Below are 19,514 nucleotides of genomic sequence, written 5' to 3' on the forward strand. Positions count from 1 at the left end.
CGAATACGGGATAAAAAGTTAAGTACGGGGATTTTATAACGGACGAGACCAGATTAAATAGAAACGCTTTCTTTATGGAAGACTCAAACAATTTCAGCTGTTAACTTCTCAACCAACCACTACGCAAAAGCCATAGGAGAAAGCGGACAATATTAGAACCCTTTGGCTTAGTCAATTAGCAACGGCTTCGTAAATTTGCCAAATTGATTTCTGTCACGCAAATTACATTTTAAATTTTTGGTTGGTTACTACTTCCCTTAATGCACTTTAAAAAGAGGCTGACACTATCACGTGCATTTTAGCGGTCGTGTAACAGTTGGTTGACCGCTTATATTGATTTGACTAACCAACAGCATTATTAACTTATACGCTTAATGTCAAGCTTGGCTCGCCAGTATTGTCAAGTCGCAAATACCAATATTAAATTGGATTACGACAGTTGGAGCGAACGCGGTCTGAAGCCATTTCATTAGAGCAATACGCGGGACAGAGGCTAGTACGAAAGCGAAATAAACGATTCGTGAAAGCGAATCGCTGTGCTTTTTAACACTGGCGCGATTGTTCTCTTCTCGATAAACCAATCAATGCTTATATACTCAACTAAATACAAATGGAGTTGAAAATTGGTGTCATTGAAGTAAGTGCCAATTATTTAACAAAAAGGCTAAAAAGAGCAAAGTGTAAGTGGGCTATTAATAATTACAGGACATCCTTATCGTTCCATCCATGGAAACGGTGTACGAAGAATTCCGTAGCTACCTGGAGAGAACGCTGAAAATGCCGTAAGTTCTTTAGCCGGACCTTTTTCCCCAAACGTACAATGATAATAATAGCAAATTTTGCAGAGTGGAAAATGTATTCATGTCCTTCGAAAATGTCAGAAAATTCGAGGCTAATTCTTCTATAGTAGAGGTAAGTACGGTATACTGCCTAATCTAGATTTATCGGAGGTGGTAATGTTTAACATTGAAAGGACATTGACATCTTGTTCGTAACGACGGACCTCTCCGTATTCGAACACGACACCGTATTCACTGCCAGCTCCTTGTACGCCGTCAGCGAGACGTCCATCATTTCGGCAAATCCCATTCCGTCGGTTTCCAAGTCCTTGTCCTTGTTTATGATTGAACAGTCGGTACGTAGTCTGTGGCACTGATATTTTGATACAACAAGTTCATTACCCCGTTTCAGTTCTTTTTGGCTATGCTGTTTCATCTGGTTATTGTCTCTTTGGTCATTATGGTCATCAAGTACTATCACGGACTCGGAGTGTCGATGTCTCGGGAACGACACTTAACGTGGATACAATGGTCCAAGTACTTTTTTCTAAGGCTGATGTCTATGATGTGGTTTTTCAGCAGCAGTTTCTTATTCCAAAGTAAGTCTACGCGGAGACAGCTGGCGTTACCTAGGTAATTGGCTTCGCGTTCTTGCAGTGATACCTAAAATCCCAAGAATATTATCAGCGCGAATACTGTGTTCCGGATGGTTACTCTGTTTTCAGATCATACATATCTATCTTTCCTGTTACTTAAAGTCCGATTTGTCTAAGACTGTGTACCTGACTATCGATAAGTTAAGTAACTTGGTCGATTATCCAAAAACAAAAGTGGTTTTGGTTGAAAATGCCCTCGAAGAACGATACTTCAAACGAGTGGTACGTTATATACTATATATTTTAAGCGACACTAACTACTTGGACGCGTTCTAAATTAGGCTCCGAACCATCCCGAATACCGAGCGCTTCTCGAAGAAGTGCGATCGAACAAGAACTACGTAGACTTTGTTCAACTACTCCAAGGCAATTTTTATGAAAAGATAGCGGATCGAACGTTCGCTTTAATATTCAATATCAAATTGTGGAAGATCTTCGCCAACCTGGCTCTCAAAGATTCTAAGAAAACTAACTTGTACATCGGAAAAGACATAATTAAAAGAGACCCGCTGGTGCTACCCATCAGCAGAAAACTGTCACCGGCTTTAAGAGAGAACATAAGTTTGAGGTAAGTCAACCAAAAGAGTTTAAGAGTAAATAGGAGGAGAAAGTCTCGGATCTCGTTAGCGCGATGAATCATTTGTGGGAAAACTATTTTTACAGGATTTTGCATTCATCCCCCATACGGTACCTATTTACAAGTACTTTATCAAAACGTGTACTCCGTCGCGGAAAAAATAGTTCCATTCTTTTTGCGACTTCTTGTTTCTAAAATAAATCAGATTTTATTTAAAACTAATCAAAGTACAATAATTGAAGTGGAGTGTAGGAGTGGTTAGCACTTTCGCCTCGCAGCAAGAGGAGCTGGGATCGAACCCAGCTTACGGTGCTAGCTCCTTCCGCGTTGCATTACAAGTTATCTCCTCACTGGTTAAAGGGGTTTCCCCTTTCCATAAAAACTTTTTAAAGTTAACGGTAATAGTGAGTGTTGGGAGCTGTTGGCTCGTGTGGCATGAAGGACTTGCCACCACCCACCTAGGCATAGTAACCCGGTCACCTGAATTAATACCATTAAAAGTCGTTCGATGACTTGGGCCTACGGTGGTGCCTTGGGTATTAGCCTAGATTATTAATATAATTATGTTTATTTTGCATTATCAAATAGGCCACAATTTCTCTCCCAGAAGCCTCTAGAACTTGAGGACATATAAAAACGTGACAGCCATATTGGAAACTAGTTCAAGACTTTTTTTTATCTTATTTACTTTTGGTTATAGTAAATATAAGATATATTAGGCCTAATTTAAACCGATTCTGTAGAATATCGAGTATATTCGAATGCAATGCTTATCGTTATTTGGAGTTGGAAGACGATTACAGGATACTTTGGCATTCTTGGGAATTACCCTATCAAAACGAATTCTATCCGGCGAGCGTGTTCGACTTCGCGGCGGCGTATTTGTTAGTTCAAGCGGGACACGCAATTGCCATATTGACCACTGTCGTTGAAATCATCTACCAGGCATCAACAAAAGCCAGTCAAATGCGCGGTCGAAAGCGTAAATTCAACAGAAGAAACGCTCATATTTGCAACGTGAACAAATGTTTCGAAACTCAATTTAGATAAAATAATATTTAATTTCGTTACACGAGACATTATTATTGTTTTCACACGCGTTGATTAAAATATATTTTATCCGATAAAGTGTACAGTATATTTCAACGATTTAGAAGTTAAGCCTAATTACGCTTAGACGGTTGCATTATGCTTGGTAATAAGGGAAATGACACTTTGTTCGTTATTTATCGAAGGGGTCATCCTTGGTCGATCTCGAAGGCCTGGTTGTCCTGTCCTCGACGGTTCAGAGTCGAGACGGTGCTCGATGCTCTGGACGGAGTTGACGCGTCTCTTTTCTTTAGCCACGTGTAACGATGGACGGGGTCACTAGGCCCCCAGAAACTTTCCTCTTTCACTAAACTACGGATTTTCTGCGAAATTGTACAATAAATCGATTAATTTCCGTCTTGAATGTAAGGTTTAGTTGGTAACAAATGAACCAGTCATTCATTCTTTCTGACCTATAATATCTTTATAAACACAATTTCAAATTCCAACAAAGGTGCTGTGGAGTAAACTATGTAGCAGAACCTGCTCAAGCCTTTGTCGTTGTACAGGCGCACTTTCTCTGAACAAGATAATGCAACATTTTGCCCCTTTCGCCAGTGTCACTGTGCAGTTTGAGCAGATTCTGTCAAAGATTTACAATCAACGGCGTGGAGCTAAATTTAACATACAACTAAAATAGTGTAGTAATTTATTAGCAATATAAATATTAAGATAAAGCGCTCAAAAAAATTTAAATTTTTAAATCAATTAAGCGGGTTTTCATATCAATGACTTAAAAAAACGAGTATGGTTCTAGCAATATTCTAATACCTTTTAGAAATTTTGCTAAGCCAGGACCCACGACGAAAAGGAAAAAGTGTTTAAACTATACAAAAAAAGGCCTTATCTTTTGCTGTGCGCATTGCCTAAACACAAACATTGACTTTCGTGCAGCCTGGTCTACAGAAAATGTATCTATTGGCATACTCGTAATGATGTTGCCTTAATGATACAACGTTTAGGTGCATTTCAATTTAAAGCAGTATTTACGTTTTCTACCACGCACGCTGCTAGAAACATAACAACTTACCCTAACACTATCTCGACCTGTTGAGCTGGGCAATTGTAATATTATGTATTATAATTTAAACACTTAAAGATTATACAATGATCACATAAATATAGCGTCGTTATGAAATGCTTAACTTCAAAGTATTAACGCGCAAATAATACAGTGTACGTTGTCGTTCATACGTCTAGAGCACTTTGCCTAACCTCTTTAGTAGAGAGGTTAAGCAGAGCACTCTAGAAGTTTGAACGATAACGTCAGAGTCACGTGATCATTCTTCAGGGGTTTCTTTTCGAGTTTCTACTTGGGAGTCGAAACATTTTACAACTTGAAGAGCTAATGGGACACTTATAATATCTAAAGCTTTTAAATAAAAATACTGAATATTACCCTGCTCAACAAATCGTGAGATTACTATGGTATGTTGTTCCTTTTCTAGCAACGTGCGTTTTAGCAATCGTAAATACTGGTTTAAATTGAAATGCTCCTAACGCTTGTATATTATAAGCGAAATCTTAGACACATTTAAAGTAAAGCAGGGTACACGAAAACATATGTTTGTATTTAGACAATGCTTACAGCCATACATATTACGTAAGGCACGTTTTAGTATTGGTTAAACACTTTTTTATTTTCGTAGTGTATCCGGTTTTATCAATTATTTCTAAAATGTATTAAAATTCTATTGCAACTGTACATGCAGGGCCGTTTTATTCAATGGGCACAATGAGCACTGTGCCCAGAGCCTACGATATTCTTAAATTGGCACTGTGTACATGTTTTCTTTAGCAAAGTGAAAGCACTTTCACGAACGTCTAGATACTTCCGACGTTGTCGTTCAAACTTCTAGAGCGTTTTGCTTAACCTCTCTAGTATCGAACCTTTGTCTCAGCTGTATCAATGACAATTTGGACACCGTCAAGGATAGAAAGGATAATCATAAAATGATCTATCAATCGATATGGGGTTATCACGATATAATTTTGGACACATCTGAGGCAGTGGTGTAGACAAGAAACCCCTTGGGCGAAGTTTTAACGGTACTCAATTTTGAACCCACTTAAATAGATTAGCCAGATCTATATTAACGTTCTTTAAAATATTGAAATTATTAAAGAAATAAAATTAAATTAAAGATTTGATTAATCGAAGTATCATAAAGTATCTTTAAAATAATAGTCCATCGAATAGTAGTTTCTTACCATTTTAAATCCGAATTCGTCATTCTGGGAATAAGACTTCAAGATGTACAAGGGAATCTGAATGATTAACAAGACGAAAAGAGAGTAACCCAATATCCACGACCAGAGAGGTACAATTTTCCAGGACACGGAAGCATCTTCGTAACGCCACCAAATTGAAATCGCCTTTAAGTATTATAATAATAATAATAATCAGCTACGCTAATCGCCAAGACAACACTATAAATCAGTGGTCTTGTTACAATCCGCAAGTGTGGTGGCAAGCCTATTCATGCCACGCGAGCTAACAGCTTCCAACATTTAAAAATATCTCGGCTATAGTCATCTATAGCGACTTCTAATGCCTTTATAGGGAGAATAAACTTTTAAGGAATTTGGGGCAATACATAATTCCCTCCCCTCATCTTTTTGACGACAGACGTAATGTGTAATACTGTGTTTTTTTAGGAATTTTTCCACTAAAAGTATGCCTACTTTGGTAGTGCTTTAATTTCACATATCTACTAGAACGCGTTTCGTGAATCTAAGACCACGTACCTCATTATGAAGAAATTATATTTTAATAAATATCCAAACTATAATGAAAATAATTAATTTATAGCTCGGATATTGTTGTTTATATGTTAATTAAGGGTGCATTTAAAAACATAAACACTAAATATGAAACAATGAATGTTTCAAGTGAGAAAACCTCTTCGGGGCGGGCACGCTTCCTCTAATAGAAGAATTGTGTGTTTCTACTATCGTTCTAGACTAGCGCCATGAGCGAGAAAAGAGAAGCTTTGGCGCACCCCACCAAACAAGGACGGTTCTACTCCCTTTAAATCAAATGACCGTGTTACAATGCGCGTAAGAGGGTGCTGGAAAGCCCTTCAAGCAAGTGTCGGCTTGACGTAAAGCAGCTCTTTTTTCAACAGATATCGCTAGCATCGATATAATAACAAGATAGTTAAGCTACATTTTGACCCAAAAGACAGGTACTTATAGGTACCCCTCGCGTTGATTGGTTCGTTTGTAAATTGATCAATAACATATATAATTTAGGTTAAAGTCCACTAAAGAGAGTATAAGAGGTCTAAATATAATACTCTACAATGACTTACTAACGACGGTATCATTTAGCTATTTTAAACTTTAGCTTCGTTTGCCATAACTAGATGGCACCACACTCTCCAGTAAAGTCCTTTTTTTTCTCGAAAAATCGGATAGATTCATGGCCATCTCTAATAACAGGGGCCTTTTCATAATACAGGTGGCAATGATAGAGCCGACAGTTGCTTTAATGCCAGGCGAGCCAACAGATTCCTACGCGGAAGGAACTGCTCCGAGGCTTACCCCAGTGCCCAGTATATTACCAGGAATCAGATAAACATTAAACCGCATAAAATTAGTTTAAACGTTTTCAAAAATAGGGGGTAATAGCACTCCAGTATACTACAATCGCATTTTATCCCAGGTTTCTGTAACGAATAGCTTAGCAGAATCACAGATTATATAAACCTCGTACCCTAGATTCGAAATAACTGCCCCGCGCGTAGTCAATAGCATTTACCCACGTCCCGACGGAACTCCGAAAAATTAGGTCCATAGTTACCAACTATAGATAAGAGCACGGCCTACTTTGATAACGCTCTGTTCGCGCAACAGCACTTCATCAAAAGTTGGCCGTGATAGGACAATACAGCGACCGATGGTGGCCGATTTTTCAGAGGTCACGTGCTGGCAGTGGACGCTTCGTTACAAAACCCTCAATCAGAAAGCTCTCAGAATTCGAATCTAGGCTACGGAGTTCTATATTATCGTTCGCAGAATCTTCTTTGAACAAATAATCGTCGTTTCTGATAGAAGGAAAGCAGTCGGCAAACGTGTGACTAAACGTAGCAACGGTTACCAATTTTCATTGTTCCAAAATCACCTCAGTCAATAGCTAACCATGGGAAAGCTGTAGCTTCAACCATACAAAATCACCTGCCGCCGCCACCGTATCTCTGTAAAGGGCGGGACGTTCGAGAATTTTGAAAGTTTCGGGCTGTCAAGGCCATATAATTCGTCACGTGGTCCACAAAACGTTCCGTTTGAAATGGAGGTTTACGTTCTTTCGAATGACCTTGACGGCCCTGCGAATCGAGTACGGCCGACTATTTCAGCTAATATGAAGTAGGACGCAAACAGACAGTGAGGGGGTACCTCTTTTAGGCTGCTTTTCCCGTCCGGTTGGAGATACAGCGTACATGAGCTAACAGAATGACGCAGCCAATGAAATTGGGCAACCGTTGCTACGTTTAGCGACTTCTCCCGACAATGGCGCCCGTGTCCGAATTTTCCATAATGCCGTAGCAACAGCTCCCCCAAACGGTAAAACGTGAAATCCGTTGGTCTACCATCGAGCACCCTACTTCAAAGATAACTTCGTGAAATAACGCACCAAAAGTCCAACAGGAGCGACGAATGTCCAAATTATTTTCCACCAGAAAGACAAGCTCGTGTCTCGCATAAAACGAAGATCTTTGCTGAGTTTCGAGATACCTTGAGGAGTAAAAATTATATTCTAAGTCTGTTAACTCTGACAGGGTCCGAACTTACCATATCCCCACGTGACCCCAGCGCATTCAATGGTCGACAGAATAATTATGGAAAACTCGATGCCGTACTCGTCCAAAGATACCATCATATAGGACAGGAACTGAAAATGTATTGTTACTTTTACCATGGCGTTTTAATAATATAAAACCATAAGTACCATAATAAACGTAAGTAGGACACTTCCTATTCAATTAACTCGAATATTTTTAATGATAGTCTGTTTCGCCAATGACCAAATAAATCATTACGGGGTCAAGGAGAATTCTCCGCGAGCCAGTGCTATAGGGTTGACTATGATGGAGTCTACGGCCCCACCAGAGGCGTAGTGAGGGGGCAGGGGGGCATACGTCCCGGGTGCCGATGGTCAGGGGGGCGCCAAAGAGGCGCCTAAAGTATTAAAGCGGATATTGGAAACTTGAAATTTTTTTAATATATCAATGAAATTGTACTAGATTAATATTTATTTTGTTATTGATGATGATTAGGTTTCGTTTAAAAAAAATGAATTTTATGGCGGAAATTTGGCCATGGGCGCCAAATACCCTCACTACGCCACTGGGCCCCACCAAGAGCAAGGGCCCATGCATAAACCGGGGAGGAGGATGTTGAGGGACCCAAAGAAGATCGAGGCCTAGAGGCCCTGCCCTGGGTTAATACGGCACTTTGGAAGTGTCAGGTAACGGTTCTCGAGAAATCACAATCGACCACATATTTGAAAGATCAACCAAGGTTTATTCAAAACTGACCAGCTAGCAAACCATATTTACTTGTTAATTTATTGAGTTGGAATATAAAATTTATCATTATAAACACCCCCTTCGATTCTAAAGGTATCTATTGTCGAATTTGATACCCTAACGCATTTCCCCAGGCATTATTGCACCTAGGAACAACAAACACAAGGAGAACGCAGCTAGCCTTTAAACACCCTAACGCAGTGTTGTGTACAAATTTCATTGGACGAACCTTTACGCTGAACGTTTTACGCGCAGGGGGTAGACAATTTCCGAATTTTCCCCTTCCAACGGCAGCAGGTGCTAAAGATTCTAACCAATGAAAAATGTACACACGAAAATGCACGACTTTGACGGGTTGCGTTCTCCTTGTGTAGAGTGCTGTGTTTGTTGCTCCTAGATTACGCTAACCCAAACTAGAGAGTAGGGTGTAACACGACAGAAACATTTACAGAAATTCTTTAGTGTCATACTTATGAATATTATGTTACTTATGATAAAAATCATTAAACTGTTGTAAAATATTAGCATACCCCCGAGGAATAGACGACTCCGATGCCAAACGATAGCAAACAAATGATGAAGCATACCACTAGTTTCCGTTTTCGGCTATTTCGCTCCTCGTATCTACTCTTATTGGGAACGCAATCCACAATCGGTACCTGTCGAAAGTTTCATTTCAAACTAACAAAAGCATATGGCACAAAATCCAGGTCAGAATTTAAAAAAAAAATCGTTTTTAGTGGAAAAACATTTTTAGTCGAAAAACATTTGAAGTGTAATTATATAAATTTAGTCGAAAAACATTAAAAGTGTAATCATATATTTTTAGTGGAAAATCATTTAAAATATTTTTAATGGAAAATCATTTAAAATGTTTTTAATGGAAAATCATTTAAAATATTTTTAATGGAAAATCATTTAAAATATTTTTAATGAAAAATCATTTAAAATATTTTTAATGGAAAATCATTTAAAATATTTTTAGTGGAAGTCATATACTTTTAATGGAAAACATTTAAAATATTTTTAGTGGAAGATTTATATTTTTAATGGTAAAACATTTAAAATATTTTTAGTGGACGATATAAATTTTTAAGGAAAAACATTTAAAATATTTTTAGTGGAAGAGGTATTTTTAAAGGAAAAACATTTAAAATATTTGTAGTGGAATATAATAATTTTTAATAGAAAACCGTTTAAAAATATTTTTAGTTGAACATTTATATTATTAATGGTAAAACATTTAAAATATTTTTAGTGGAAGATATAAATTTTTATTGGAAAGAAATATTTTAGTGGAAATAAAAATTTGTAGTGGAAAGAAATGTTTTTAGAGGAAAATTTTTTTTTTAGTGGAATAAAAATTATTTTAGTGGGGTTTAGTTTGGGATAAAACTATTTTTAGTTTTTGGGTCAATATTTTTAGTGGGGCTAAAATATAAAACATATTTTTGATTTAAAAACAATATGTTTTGATAAAAACATATTTTTGATTTAAAAACAATATGTTTTGATAAAAACATATTTTTGATTTAAAAACAATATGTTTTGATAAAAACATATTTTTGATTTAAAAACAATATGTTTTGATAAAAACATATTTTTGATTTAAAAACAATATATTTTGATTAAAAACAATATATTTTGATTAAAAACAATATATTTTGATTAAAAACAATATATTTGGATTAAAAACAATATATTTTGATTAAAAACAATATATTTTGATTAAAAACAATATATTTTGATTAAAAACAATATATTTGATTAAAAACAATATATTTTGATAAAAACAATACGTTTTGATAAAAACAATACGTTTTGATAAAAACATTACGTTTTGATAAAAACAATACGTTTTGATAAAAACATATTTTTGATTTAAAAACAATATGTTTTGATAAAAACATATATTTGATTAAAAACAATATAGTTTGATAAAAAACCATATATTTTGATTAAAAACAATATATTTTGATTAAAAACAATATATTTTGATTAACAAAAACCATGTTTTGGTAAAAACATTTTTTATTAAAAAACTATATTCTTGACGGAAAAATATTTTTGAGAAAAATCTATATATTTCTGATGAAAACAAAATAATTTTGATTGAAACAATATTAACAAAAATATTCTTCGGTTATTAAAAATATGTTTTAAACAAACAAATATGATTTTTAAGTGAAAAAGAAAAATATCGGGATTTTTATATTTTCAGCGCTAAAAATTGAAAAAAAAAACTGCATATATAATTTTTATATTCTTAATATTGAGCTGGATAGCGTGCCATAAAGTACTGGAAAATGTAAACGAAAAAATCGTATAATTACCAATGTACCTATACCAAGAATACTGACGGAGAAAAAGAATATAAAGAAGCATATTTTGTAAACTACAGAATTAGACAAAGTCGATAACGCTGATGTGAACGCGAAATAGGTGACGCCAACACCTATATGAAAGAAAAATCATTTAAAACAAGTTGGAAAGCCAAAATATACCTCTCCTCGGAAGAGTTTTTAATTTTCAGTGAAGCGTAACTGTATCCGTGGTTCTGCGGTAGAACGCTTAGCTATCGTGCAAGAGGGCTCGGGTTCGAATCCCGGCCGATTAAAAAATTATACTACACCCTATGACAAAAAGAGGGCGCTTTTGGAAAAACCTTTTCCCTGATTCTAAGAAACTGCGTACGCAGTGAATACCCTTTGCCCCGAAAATGCGAACGCGTTCGCAGGCCTGACAGACAGACCCACAGACAGACAGACACGGTGGTTGTATAACCCCTCCTAGGGTACAAAGTCCCCTCGGAGAGGTAATAAAAATGTCGGCGTTAGAAATAAGATACAAATTACCTGGAAAGTTTGTGATCTCGTGGCAATTTAAACTGGCCAAGCTGACAAATACTAACAGGCCAGCGGCCAAACTGACCGCCGTATCCATCACGCATATCATTATGGAGTCCCTGAAATATGCAACATTAAATTAGCAAATAAATGGTTTGATCGTTACCTTACCTTAGAACGTTATGTTTAAAATCGTTAAATTGGGAAAATATGATCAAATGTCCGAAACCGATGGACAGCGAGAAGAGAGACTGACCAACGGCAGCGTACCATATCTATTATCAACGTTAATTGTTACAAACAGACAGTAAAAATATATACACATGTTGGGCTACCTCAACGTTCAGCAAGGATTCCCATTCGGGAATGAAGAACCTTTTTACGGCATCAAACGCGTGCTTTTGTAACAGACTGTATATTAACAAAGCAACCAAACTGATCGATGGCAGAGTGGACGTTACGTAAAAAGCCTGGCAGAAAAAGTACTTAAGTTTAAACTTCTAACACGAAAAATACGCGATGAACATACCGTTCGAGTAATTTTAGCCCAGGAAATGCTGATAAATACTGCCGCCCAGATGATAGCTAAACTGGTCATCAAAGGCCAGTTAATTTCGAACGATTCCTCTTCGCTACTGAGGTTATAATGTGTTTGCAATGAGTACAATCTAAAATAATTGTTTCAAATCAAGGCTTAGTTTTTGCGTCATTTTATACTGTTCTTACTCCGAACAATTGACAGTCTCGTTGTCCCACGTCTCTGTGGACTAAATGGTTTGAATTCATTACCGATTCAAGGATGGTATTGTCGTCGATAAAATCATAAAGAGTTACCTTACATTATAAGGAGATCCCATAAAAGAGTAGATTTGATTCATGGCAATCGCCGTGACAACGCCCAAATAAATTCCTACATAGACAGTAACGATTTTCTGAGATATCATCAGACCTTTCAGCAGAGGAAAGCATCTCCACGTTGTGGCAATACCGCCGCTGGTGAACTGTCCCAAGGACATCTCCAGAAAGCACAGAGGTTGAGCGATCACTATTTGAACAATCAAGTACGCGAATACGAAGCTGCCTGCGTACCAAGAACATTACAACTTGCAGTGCGGTGAAATATTGATCATAGAAGCGGCCTACCTCCACCATTTTCGTAGGCGACGTTGGGGAATCTCCATATATTGCCAAGACCCAAGGAGATAGACACTAATATCAGCCACCACTCGGCTCTGCGTCTTTCAGATCTGTGGAACGGGTCGGTCTTGTTAACATAGAGCTGCTGTAAACGCATTTATGTATTCGGGTTGGTTTATGCCAATATAGAAACGGTAAACTTACATTCAAGGTCGCGAAATGTGGAAAGCTGCCATCCACTTGGTCCCTCTTATGACCGTGACCGTTACTCAGGGATAAAGGGACTGGTCGACTGACGTTGGTGGAGTTATCCACCGTGGTATATCGGGCGGGTGATTCGACGGAACCTTCATTCTGCTATGAGCGTGTAAGTTAGGTTAATGGTCGGTTTATCTCACTATGGCGAGCGATAACTTTTAAATTAAAATACCCGTTAAGGCTGATTTTCTCTTGGACAAAAACGGCAAGACGGTCAACTTTGACGCAAAAAATTATTAGGCCTAACGGAGATTTTTTCGTCTCGGTGTTTTTGTCCTAGTGAAAACTAGCTTTACCGTATCGATTTATATTACCATGTGAGCTTGACCGTTCACTTTATAGTCGGAATTCGAATTGGACAGTGTACGGATTCTGGTAATAACTTTGTGATCATTCACGTTCAGATGAGTCTCCTTCGTCTTATCCGTTTCATTTTCTAGCTGCTGTCGCAAAGTGACAAACATATTCGGGTACTTTTCGTTTAGATAAGAAAGGTAAAGGGGGAAATGAGACGTACGGTATTACTACTTGGGTCAGATCTTGTTGTCGCGGGCGTTTTCGTTTCATCGGAATCCGAGTTCAATTCGGCTCGCTTTATCGCGGATAGAGGATTCCATAAGAATAAGATCGACACTCGAAAAGATAAACTCGCGAAACTATTGTTACCTGCTGAAACACCGCGTTTAATTGGGGCCTTTTCTTATCGGTGGCTTCTTTCACAGTTTGAGAGAAACTCGTAATGGACAGAGTTTGAATCTCGAAACGATCGGGCTTCAAAAAGCAAGCGAAAAACGGATCAGTCGAGACGTATTCGGAAAATAGAAACAAAAATGACGTACCGAAAATACGCCTTCGGACGATGAATTCCATTTCATTTCGGTCGATTGATGGGAGCTATTTGCCGTCTACTTTCATTTCAGACGAGTTTCGTGGAGTTCTATACACTAACAAGTGATAAGTGACGTATTAGGAACGCGATAAAGAACAAAACGATTGCAGTATAGAGATAATAGGCTCTTATCGACGAATTCTTACCAAATCACGAATCGCGGACACGGTAAGTACATTTGGTGACGGCACCGTTACGCAACTATAGAACTTCCAGCGAACCTTTATTCGAGCGAGCATAGGCCGATAATTACCACGTCGAAATATCGAAATTTTCCGAGTTTCGCGGATATACGAGTCATATTCGTGCCTCGGAATAAGCGCCTTCGCATTTTCACCTTATCGAAAAATAAACACTCTTCCGATAAGAAAACTTACAAAATCAATTTGTAGCGGTATTCGTAACCCTTACCGACGAAAGGTTTATATTGTCGTTGTAAGAATTAAATTATCGCGAGCGCTTAAGAGTATGATATACGACCTCAATTATCACCTAAGACTGGCACCTTATTGTAGAAATTGACAAAGATACGCGAGTAAAAACCAAAATACTTTTAATTGAAACTGAATAATTTACATTAATAAAAACAGGTGGTATTAATAAAACTAATAAAAATTTCAAACCTTTGTATTATAATGCGAACTTTAAAAATAAAGTAACTACGCGACAACGACAGCTTTGAACCATCGACTAATTGACTAATTTACATATGAAAGGACTTGTTGTCGTAGGACTCTATGGACGTTTGCGGTAACAATTTCCCTTTCTTCCATAAGATCCATTGGGTCCGGTCCTCGGGATTGTTGGGACCCCAATCCGAAGATGGCCGTAGTGCGGACAAGAATTTCTTTTTGATTAAGAAAGGAATTAAGTTCGATAACTATAATCTTTTAGAGAATGTTATTGATTTACCTTTTTTAAAGTTTTTTCCGGTGATTTATACACAACGGTGATAAACCATAGAGGTATTTGCACGATGCATACTCCTGAAATCACCCAAGCGATCGCCATGCCCCATTGAGGCACGCCTTTGGGGATGGACGTCCCTTCGATTATCATGTCGACGGTTCCGTATAAGTAGATTACCTAATTTAGCGATTAAATGTCGTCAAAAAACTAATACAACTACAAGGTATTATCAAAGACATCTTACAATAAGCGCAACTGGTGCTATAAACGCCCACGTGACCTTCCATATTAACTGCACCGAGGTTCCTAACATGAAGTGAATGTCGCTGCAAAATTGTCTCCAACCTGATCAAAGAAGTATACGCTTTCGATCAAGTATCCAATTACGTCGTTTACCCTTGGACAAATAAGCTATTAGACCCGAATCTATATGGCACGTTTGGATTTCGGAAAGAGGTTCACTCAAATATTTGACACGTGCGTAATATAAGCGAACGAAGTTAGGCCTAATATGTTTCGCTATTGACAAATTTTGAAATGACGTTTTAGCGCGTGACACTACAGGTACATGTCTTGGGCACACAGCCTTCTTTGCGTGCTTTTTTGACCATAGCATGTAGAGGTATTTTCACGCGCAAAATGAATTTTAAAAGCCGTCAATAGTATTTGGGTCGAAAAGATTCGCGATTCTCTCGAAACGAGCGCTGGAGTGTTATGCAGTTTGAAAAATTGAGTTTTTGCTTACGATTCGGGTCCAGTGGTTTATTTGTCCAAAGTTTAAATGAAATGGACGATCAACGTACCGTATATCCACATAATTCCAACAATTTCAAAGATTGCGTAGAGGAAAACGGCCGCACCAACCCCGTAACCATCAAACAGCGGCATAATGTATTGTCCGGCCTAAAGTGACCACCGAAAATGATAAGAACCTTACTCTAATAGCTAAATAGTTATAGAGAAACGTCAATACTGACATCCGTGGCCATAGGTAGTCCACAAACGAAACAAATAAAGCAAACGCTAATGGCCATATAGGATTTATTCTTGTGCAGAGATGGGAACTCGTCTTTAATGGTGGTTGTAATGGCTTCAACGTGACCAACCTGCAAATAATGTACGTGTAACTTATTTACGTTTAGGTAATTGAAGGCAAAACAGTTTTGTATGAAACTTACAGCGCTACCTAATCCGAGCATGTACAGCATAATGAAAAACAAAACGGACCATAGTTGAGGAATGACCTTGATTCGACCTAACGCTTCGGGATAGGCCACGAATGCCAAACGCAACCCAGAGTCCTTGACCACGTCTTGGATGTCTTGCTGTAGCTCATGGGCTAAAGTTCCGAGTATGGCAAAAACAACGCATCCAGCCAAGACGCTAGTTAGCGTATCGACTACGGTGATAATCATCGCGTCTCTTCAGAATGAAGCGAACATTAGTTTCTAATTAGGACATCAACCCTGAGCAATTACGTTACCTGTGAATATTATGCTTGAAATTGTTATAGCTAGCGTACATTATCAAATGTCCAAATCCAGTATTAAGAGAGAAAAAGGATTGCTCGCAAGCCTTGTACCAAACCTGTAGAGGATTGTAGTCACATTTTAAAACTTTCTAGTCTCCGGCTTACAATATTTCTCAAAAGGGTTTTCGAAATAAGTCATACTTTGACGCTTTTAAGGCCTTCCCATTTGGGTTGAAAAAAATATAAAATTCCTTTGGTGGATCCTTCCATTGTCAGAGCCAATATCAACAGCGCTACGAGTACCACGTACGGGTACGAGGCCGTGATATAAACGACCTTCGTTCCAAATGACAAATTTTTTTTATTAATTTAACCTTCGGAATTACTATAGAGCGCGGACATCGGACAATTACTTTTCCTAAGGATTGGATTCCTTTAACGGTTGAAAGGCCTACGATGGTCCAAGTCAATAACAAGCATAGAGCCATTCTCCAATCCAAACGCGAGATATTCTCCAAGTTACCCGAATCCTTGATCACGAACTTACTACGTACCAATAATAACTCGCTTCAATTTTAATACGCTAAGAATGAGAAACTCGCAAATACTGATCTCGGTACTCACTTGAAATACTCTTCGGGTGCGGACACCAAGTGACTTGTAGCTTGGGTAGAGTTGCAGAAACCTTCCTCCGTGACGTTACAAACCATATTCTAAAACGTGTTCACGTTAGCCGTAAATCATTGTAAATGATAAAGCGAGACTAACCAGCGATCCTTTGGTATAACAAGTATTGTTATCGGCCCAGTTTTCGTCGCACCAGGTCCAGGGCAGTTGGGACTGCATGGAGGCGAAGATGTAGAAGAGAGAAATGGCCATGATGTAATTGTAAAAGACAGTTAGGAAGAAGGTGGACACCAACTGGGCCATCCCAATTCCTTTGAAACCGGGAACGCACGTCCAAGTCCGAACTGGACTTCGGGAAGTAAACTGTCCAAAGGCCAGTTCCATGTAGTAGAGTGGTTTCGAGACCAGAAACACCACCACAAAGTAAGGAATGAGAAAAGCTCCTGCGAGAAAGCTAAAATTTAAGATTTTAAAAGTAGTTTTGACGCAAAAAGAAGACATACCTCCTCCATTTTCGTAGGCTAAATTTGGAAACCGCCAAACGTTGCCCAAACCAATTGATATAGAAATGCAAGACAGTAAAAACTCAACTCCGTTGTTCCATTTTCCACGCTGGACATCCTTCGCCTCCTGCGAGCGATAATTCAATCAGTCCTCAACGTCGCAACTGCTAAAACCACAAATTTGACGGAGCACTTACTTGTCCCTTTTTGTCAGCCATGTTCGCGAACAGTTTAGTAGGTTATGCGCAGTTATAAGAAAAGCCGTGAGATTGGGAGGCGACTTTTAAATCAAAGACGCTTTACCTAATTAGCTATTTATCTTATCTAAAGAGTCTATACTCGGCAAAATATTTCTTACGTGTATTATGAAAGAGTTATTTCGGGAAGTAGGCATTTACGTGGAAAGCGGCTTCGACGCGGCAGTGCTCGGAACGTGATAAGACTTTAAGACTAAGTAAAAGTCATTCGTACCTTAGAAGAGCCCACTCGCCCGAGATTTTTCGTTATCGAGGAAACAATGTATTCTTAAATAACAATTAATATTAGTTTATCGAGATCAATGTAGGCGTCTGGAAAGATTCGACGAAATTCTTCGGCGACTCCTTTGCAAATTGAAATGGCAATGATTTCGACACAGATGCGAAATTTATCTCAATTTCTTTTCTTATTGAATGAATCGGGGGTCTGCCCGTTTCAAGTGAAGTCACGGACGTCCATATTTCCAGCATTTAGGAATCTTGGCAAATATGCCAAAAGAAATATACACGGTACGTGTACGGATTCAAATTTGTACATACACTACCTTGGAATTCATCGACAATTAAATTCGATGTACGAGAGTAATGAATAGATACTATAGATTTTTCGAGGGACAGGTCACTTCCTTGATTAACGACGCACCCCTTGAAAGATTAAATCCAATTTAATCGTGATTATTTTGATTAAATTCAATTTAATCACGATTATGTTGATTAAATCACGTTTAATCATGATTAGAATGTTTAAATCACGTTTAATCATGATTAGAATGTTTAAATCACGTTTAATCATGATTAGAATGTTTAAATCTGATTTAATTATGATTAAATGATTAAATCTGATTTAAATTTTTAAATCCTGATTGCCACGATTAATGATTAAAAATATTAGATCATGATTAGAGTTATTAAATCTCGTTTAAATCGTGATTAGATTTTTTAATCTTGACTACCCTGATTAAATCATTTTACTATGATTAAGACGGACCCAAAATGGAAGTGACCTGCCCCTCGAAATTTTTAATACTTTACTTGCCAAATATTTAAGTCGTAAATACTTCATTATTTATTTATAAGACTTTGTAATGTTAGAAGTTCGTGGTCCCAAAAGTCTATACTGTTTTCGTTCCAAAAACCTTAGAGTTTGGCCTATTTTAACAAGATGATAGTAGAAAAATACGTATATAACTGTAACTAAGAGGTTTTTTTCACCTCGTGTTTTTATGGAACCGTTTTTGCGCAACAAGATTTATCGCCTATTTTTTCCCCAATGGGTCGTAAAACTTCAATAAATCGGAGTCTTGAAACGCAAAATCTTTGACAAGATAGTTGGCGAACTGCGCTGGGAGAGTACAATACTCGTCCCTAGTCGTTCGGTTGTAGGTTATAAATAGAACGATGGGAATAGCCCATTGGGAAAGCCATCATTAAAAATGGCGGGGATGGAGAAACACCGCGGAGCCCCGTCGTAGTCGGGGTGAGCGTTGAAGTATTCGCTCCACAAATCCCCCGTGACTGCCAGGTCGAAAGGTCGAGACGGGGTCGAACTTCACGGGGAGTGTTGTACCGGACAATAGAGCGGTATTCTTCACTTTTGGACGCTTTTTTGGAACAGATTCTTCGGAGAGATCCAACGATTCGCCACCCCGCCATTTAACGTAGTAATTACAATGGAGTTTCTATCGGGGGAAAAAAACCTATTTTCCGTACAAGGGCGTAAAATAATTAAAATGGCAACTGGAACTTTTTTTGTAGCGGAGATAGGGCGGCGATAAAGAGTAGGCTATCACCGTATAATTTTTACCGGCGCTCGAAAGATGAAAATAGGCCTTGGTAACGTGAACCGTCAATTTCAGCCATTATTTATTGCCAAAGATTGGATGGTTTAAAACTCAAAATTCCTTCTCAAATTGGTAAACAGAAAAGTTTGCTCTTCTTATACAACTATACCCTTTTCAAACCGAGTCTACAGACAACGTTTGCTA

The 19,514-nt window shown here is 37.9% G+C and overlaps 3 protein-coding genes across 6 annotated transcripts; 1 reads left to right on the forward strand and 2 right to left on the reverse strand.

The window, feature by feature from the left end:
- Positions 1 to 610: 610 nt before the first annotated feature.
- LOC149935091 (uncharacterized) lies at positions 611 to 3,118 on the forward strand. Its single transcript, XM_090153542.1, has 8 exons — positions 611 to 637; positions 706 to 782; positions 846 to 912; positions 974 to 1,135; positions 1,192 to 1,378; positions 1,437 to 1,657; positions 1,717 to 2,003; positions 2,756 to 3,118. The coding sequence occupies exons 1-8, from the start codon at positions 611 to 613 to the stop codon at positions 3,060 to 3,062; spliced, it is 1,335 nt and encodes a 444-aa protein (XP_090009668.1). The 3' UTR covers positions 3,063 to 3,118.
- Positions 3,058 to 13,803, reverse strand: LOC149935092 (sodium-dependent nutrient amino acid transporter 1-like). 4 transcript variants are annotated; one of them, XM_090153891.1, is made up of 18 exons: positions 13,713 to 13,803; positions 13,540 to 13,644; positions 13,391 to 13,465; positions 13,188 to 13,313; positions 12,820 to 12,972; positions 12,622 to 12,760; positions 12,318 to 12,559; positions 12,205 to 12,245; positions 12,008 to 12,146; positions 11,814 to 11,948; positions 11,650 to 11,753; positions 11,488 to 11,597; positions 10,966 to 11,087; positions 9,163 to 9,291; positions 7,896 to 7,995; positions 7,738 to 7,838; positions 5,313 to 5,477; positions 3,058 to 3,424 (listed from the first exon to the last, which is right to left on the reverse strand). In XM_090153891.1, exons 1-18 carry the CDS (start codon positions 13,746 to 13,748, stop codon positions 3,251 to 3,253), a joined length of 2,196 nt encoding a protein of 731 aa, XP_090010017.1. In that variant the 5' UTR covers positions 13,749 to 13,803; the 3' UTR covers positions 3,058 to 3,250. The 4 variants fall into 4 exon arrangements, with proteins under 4 accessions (XP_090010017.1, XP_090010018.1, XP_090010019.1 ...); XM_090153892.1 differs by having other exon boundaries at positions 12,820 to 12,969; positions 13,188 to 13,316; XM_090153893.1 differs by having other exon boundaries at positions 12,622 to 12,757; positions 13,188 to 13,316.
- A 555-nt stretch (positions 13,804 to 14,358) lies between these two features.
- LOC149935093 (sodium-dependent nutrient amino acid transporter 1-like) lies at positions 14,359 to 17,681 on the reverse strand. Its single transcript, XM_090181238.1, has 14 exons — positions 17,631 to 17,681; positions 17,470 to 17,552; positions 17,273 to 17,399; positions 16,911 to 17,212; positions 16,767 to 16,855; positions 16,556 to 16,688; positions 16,344 to 16,478; positions 16,155 to 16,258; positions 15,850 to 16,093; positions 15,649 to 15,777; positions 15,475 to 15,574; positions 14,916 to 15,016; positions 14,675 to 14,848; positions 14,359 to 14,609 (listed from the first exon to the last, which is right to left on the reverse strand). Exons 2-14 carry the CDS (start codon positions 17,488 to 17,490, stop codon positions 14,466 to 14,468), a joined length of 1,803 nt encoding a protein of 600 aa, XP_090037364.1. The 5' UTR covers positions 17,491 to 17,552; positions 17,631 to 17,681; the 3' UTR covers positions 14,359 to 14,465.
- Positions 17,682 to 19,514: the final 1,833 nt, after the last annotated feature.

The sequence above is a fragment of the Leiobunum rupestre genome, chromosome 7 (assembly GCF_980474605.1).
Source record: "Leiobunum rupestre chromosome 7, qqLeiRupe1.1.hap1, whole genome shotgun sequence".
NCBI classification, from domain to species: Eukaryota; Metazoa; Arthropoda; class Arachnida; order Opiliones; family Sclerosomatidae; genus Leiobunum; species Leiobunum rupestre.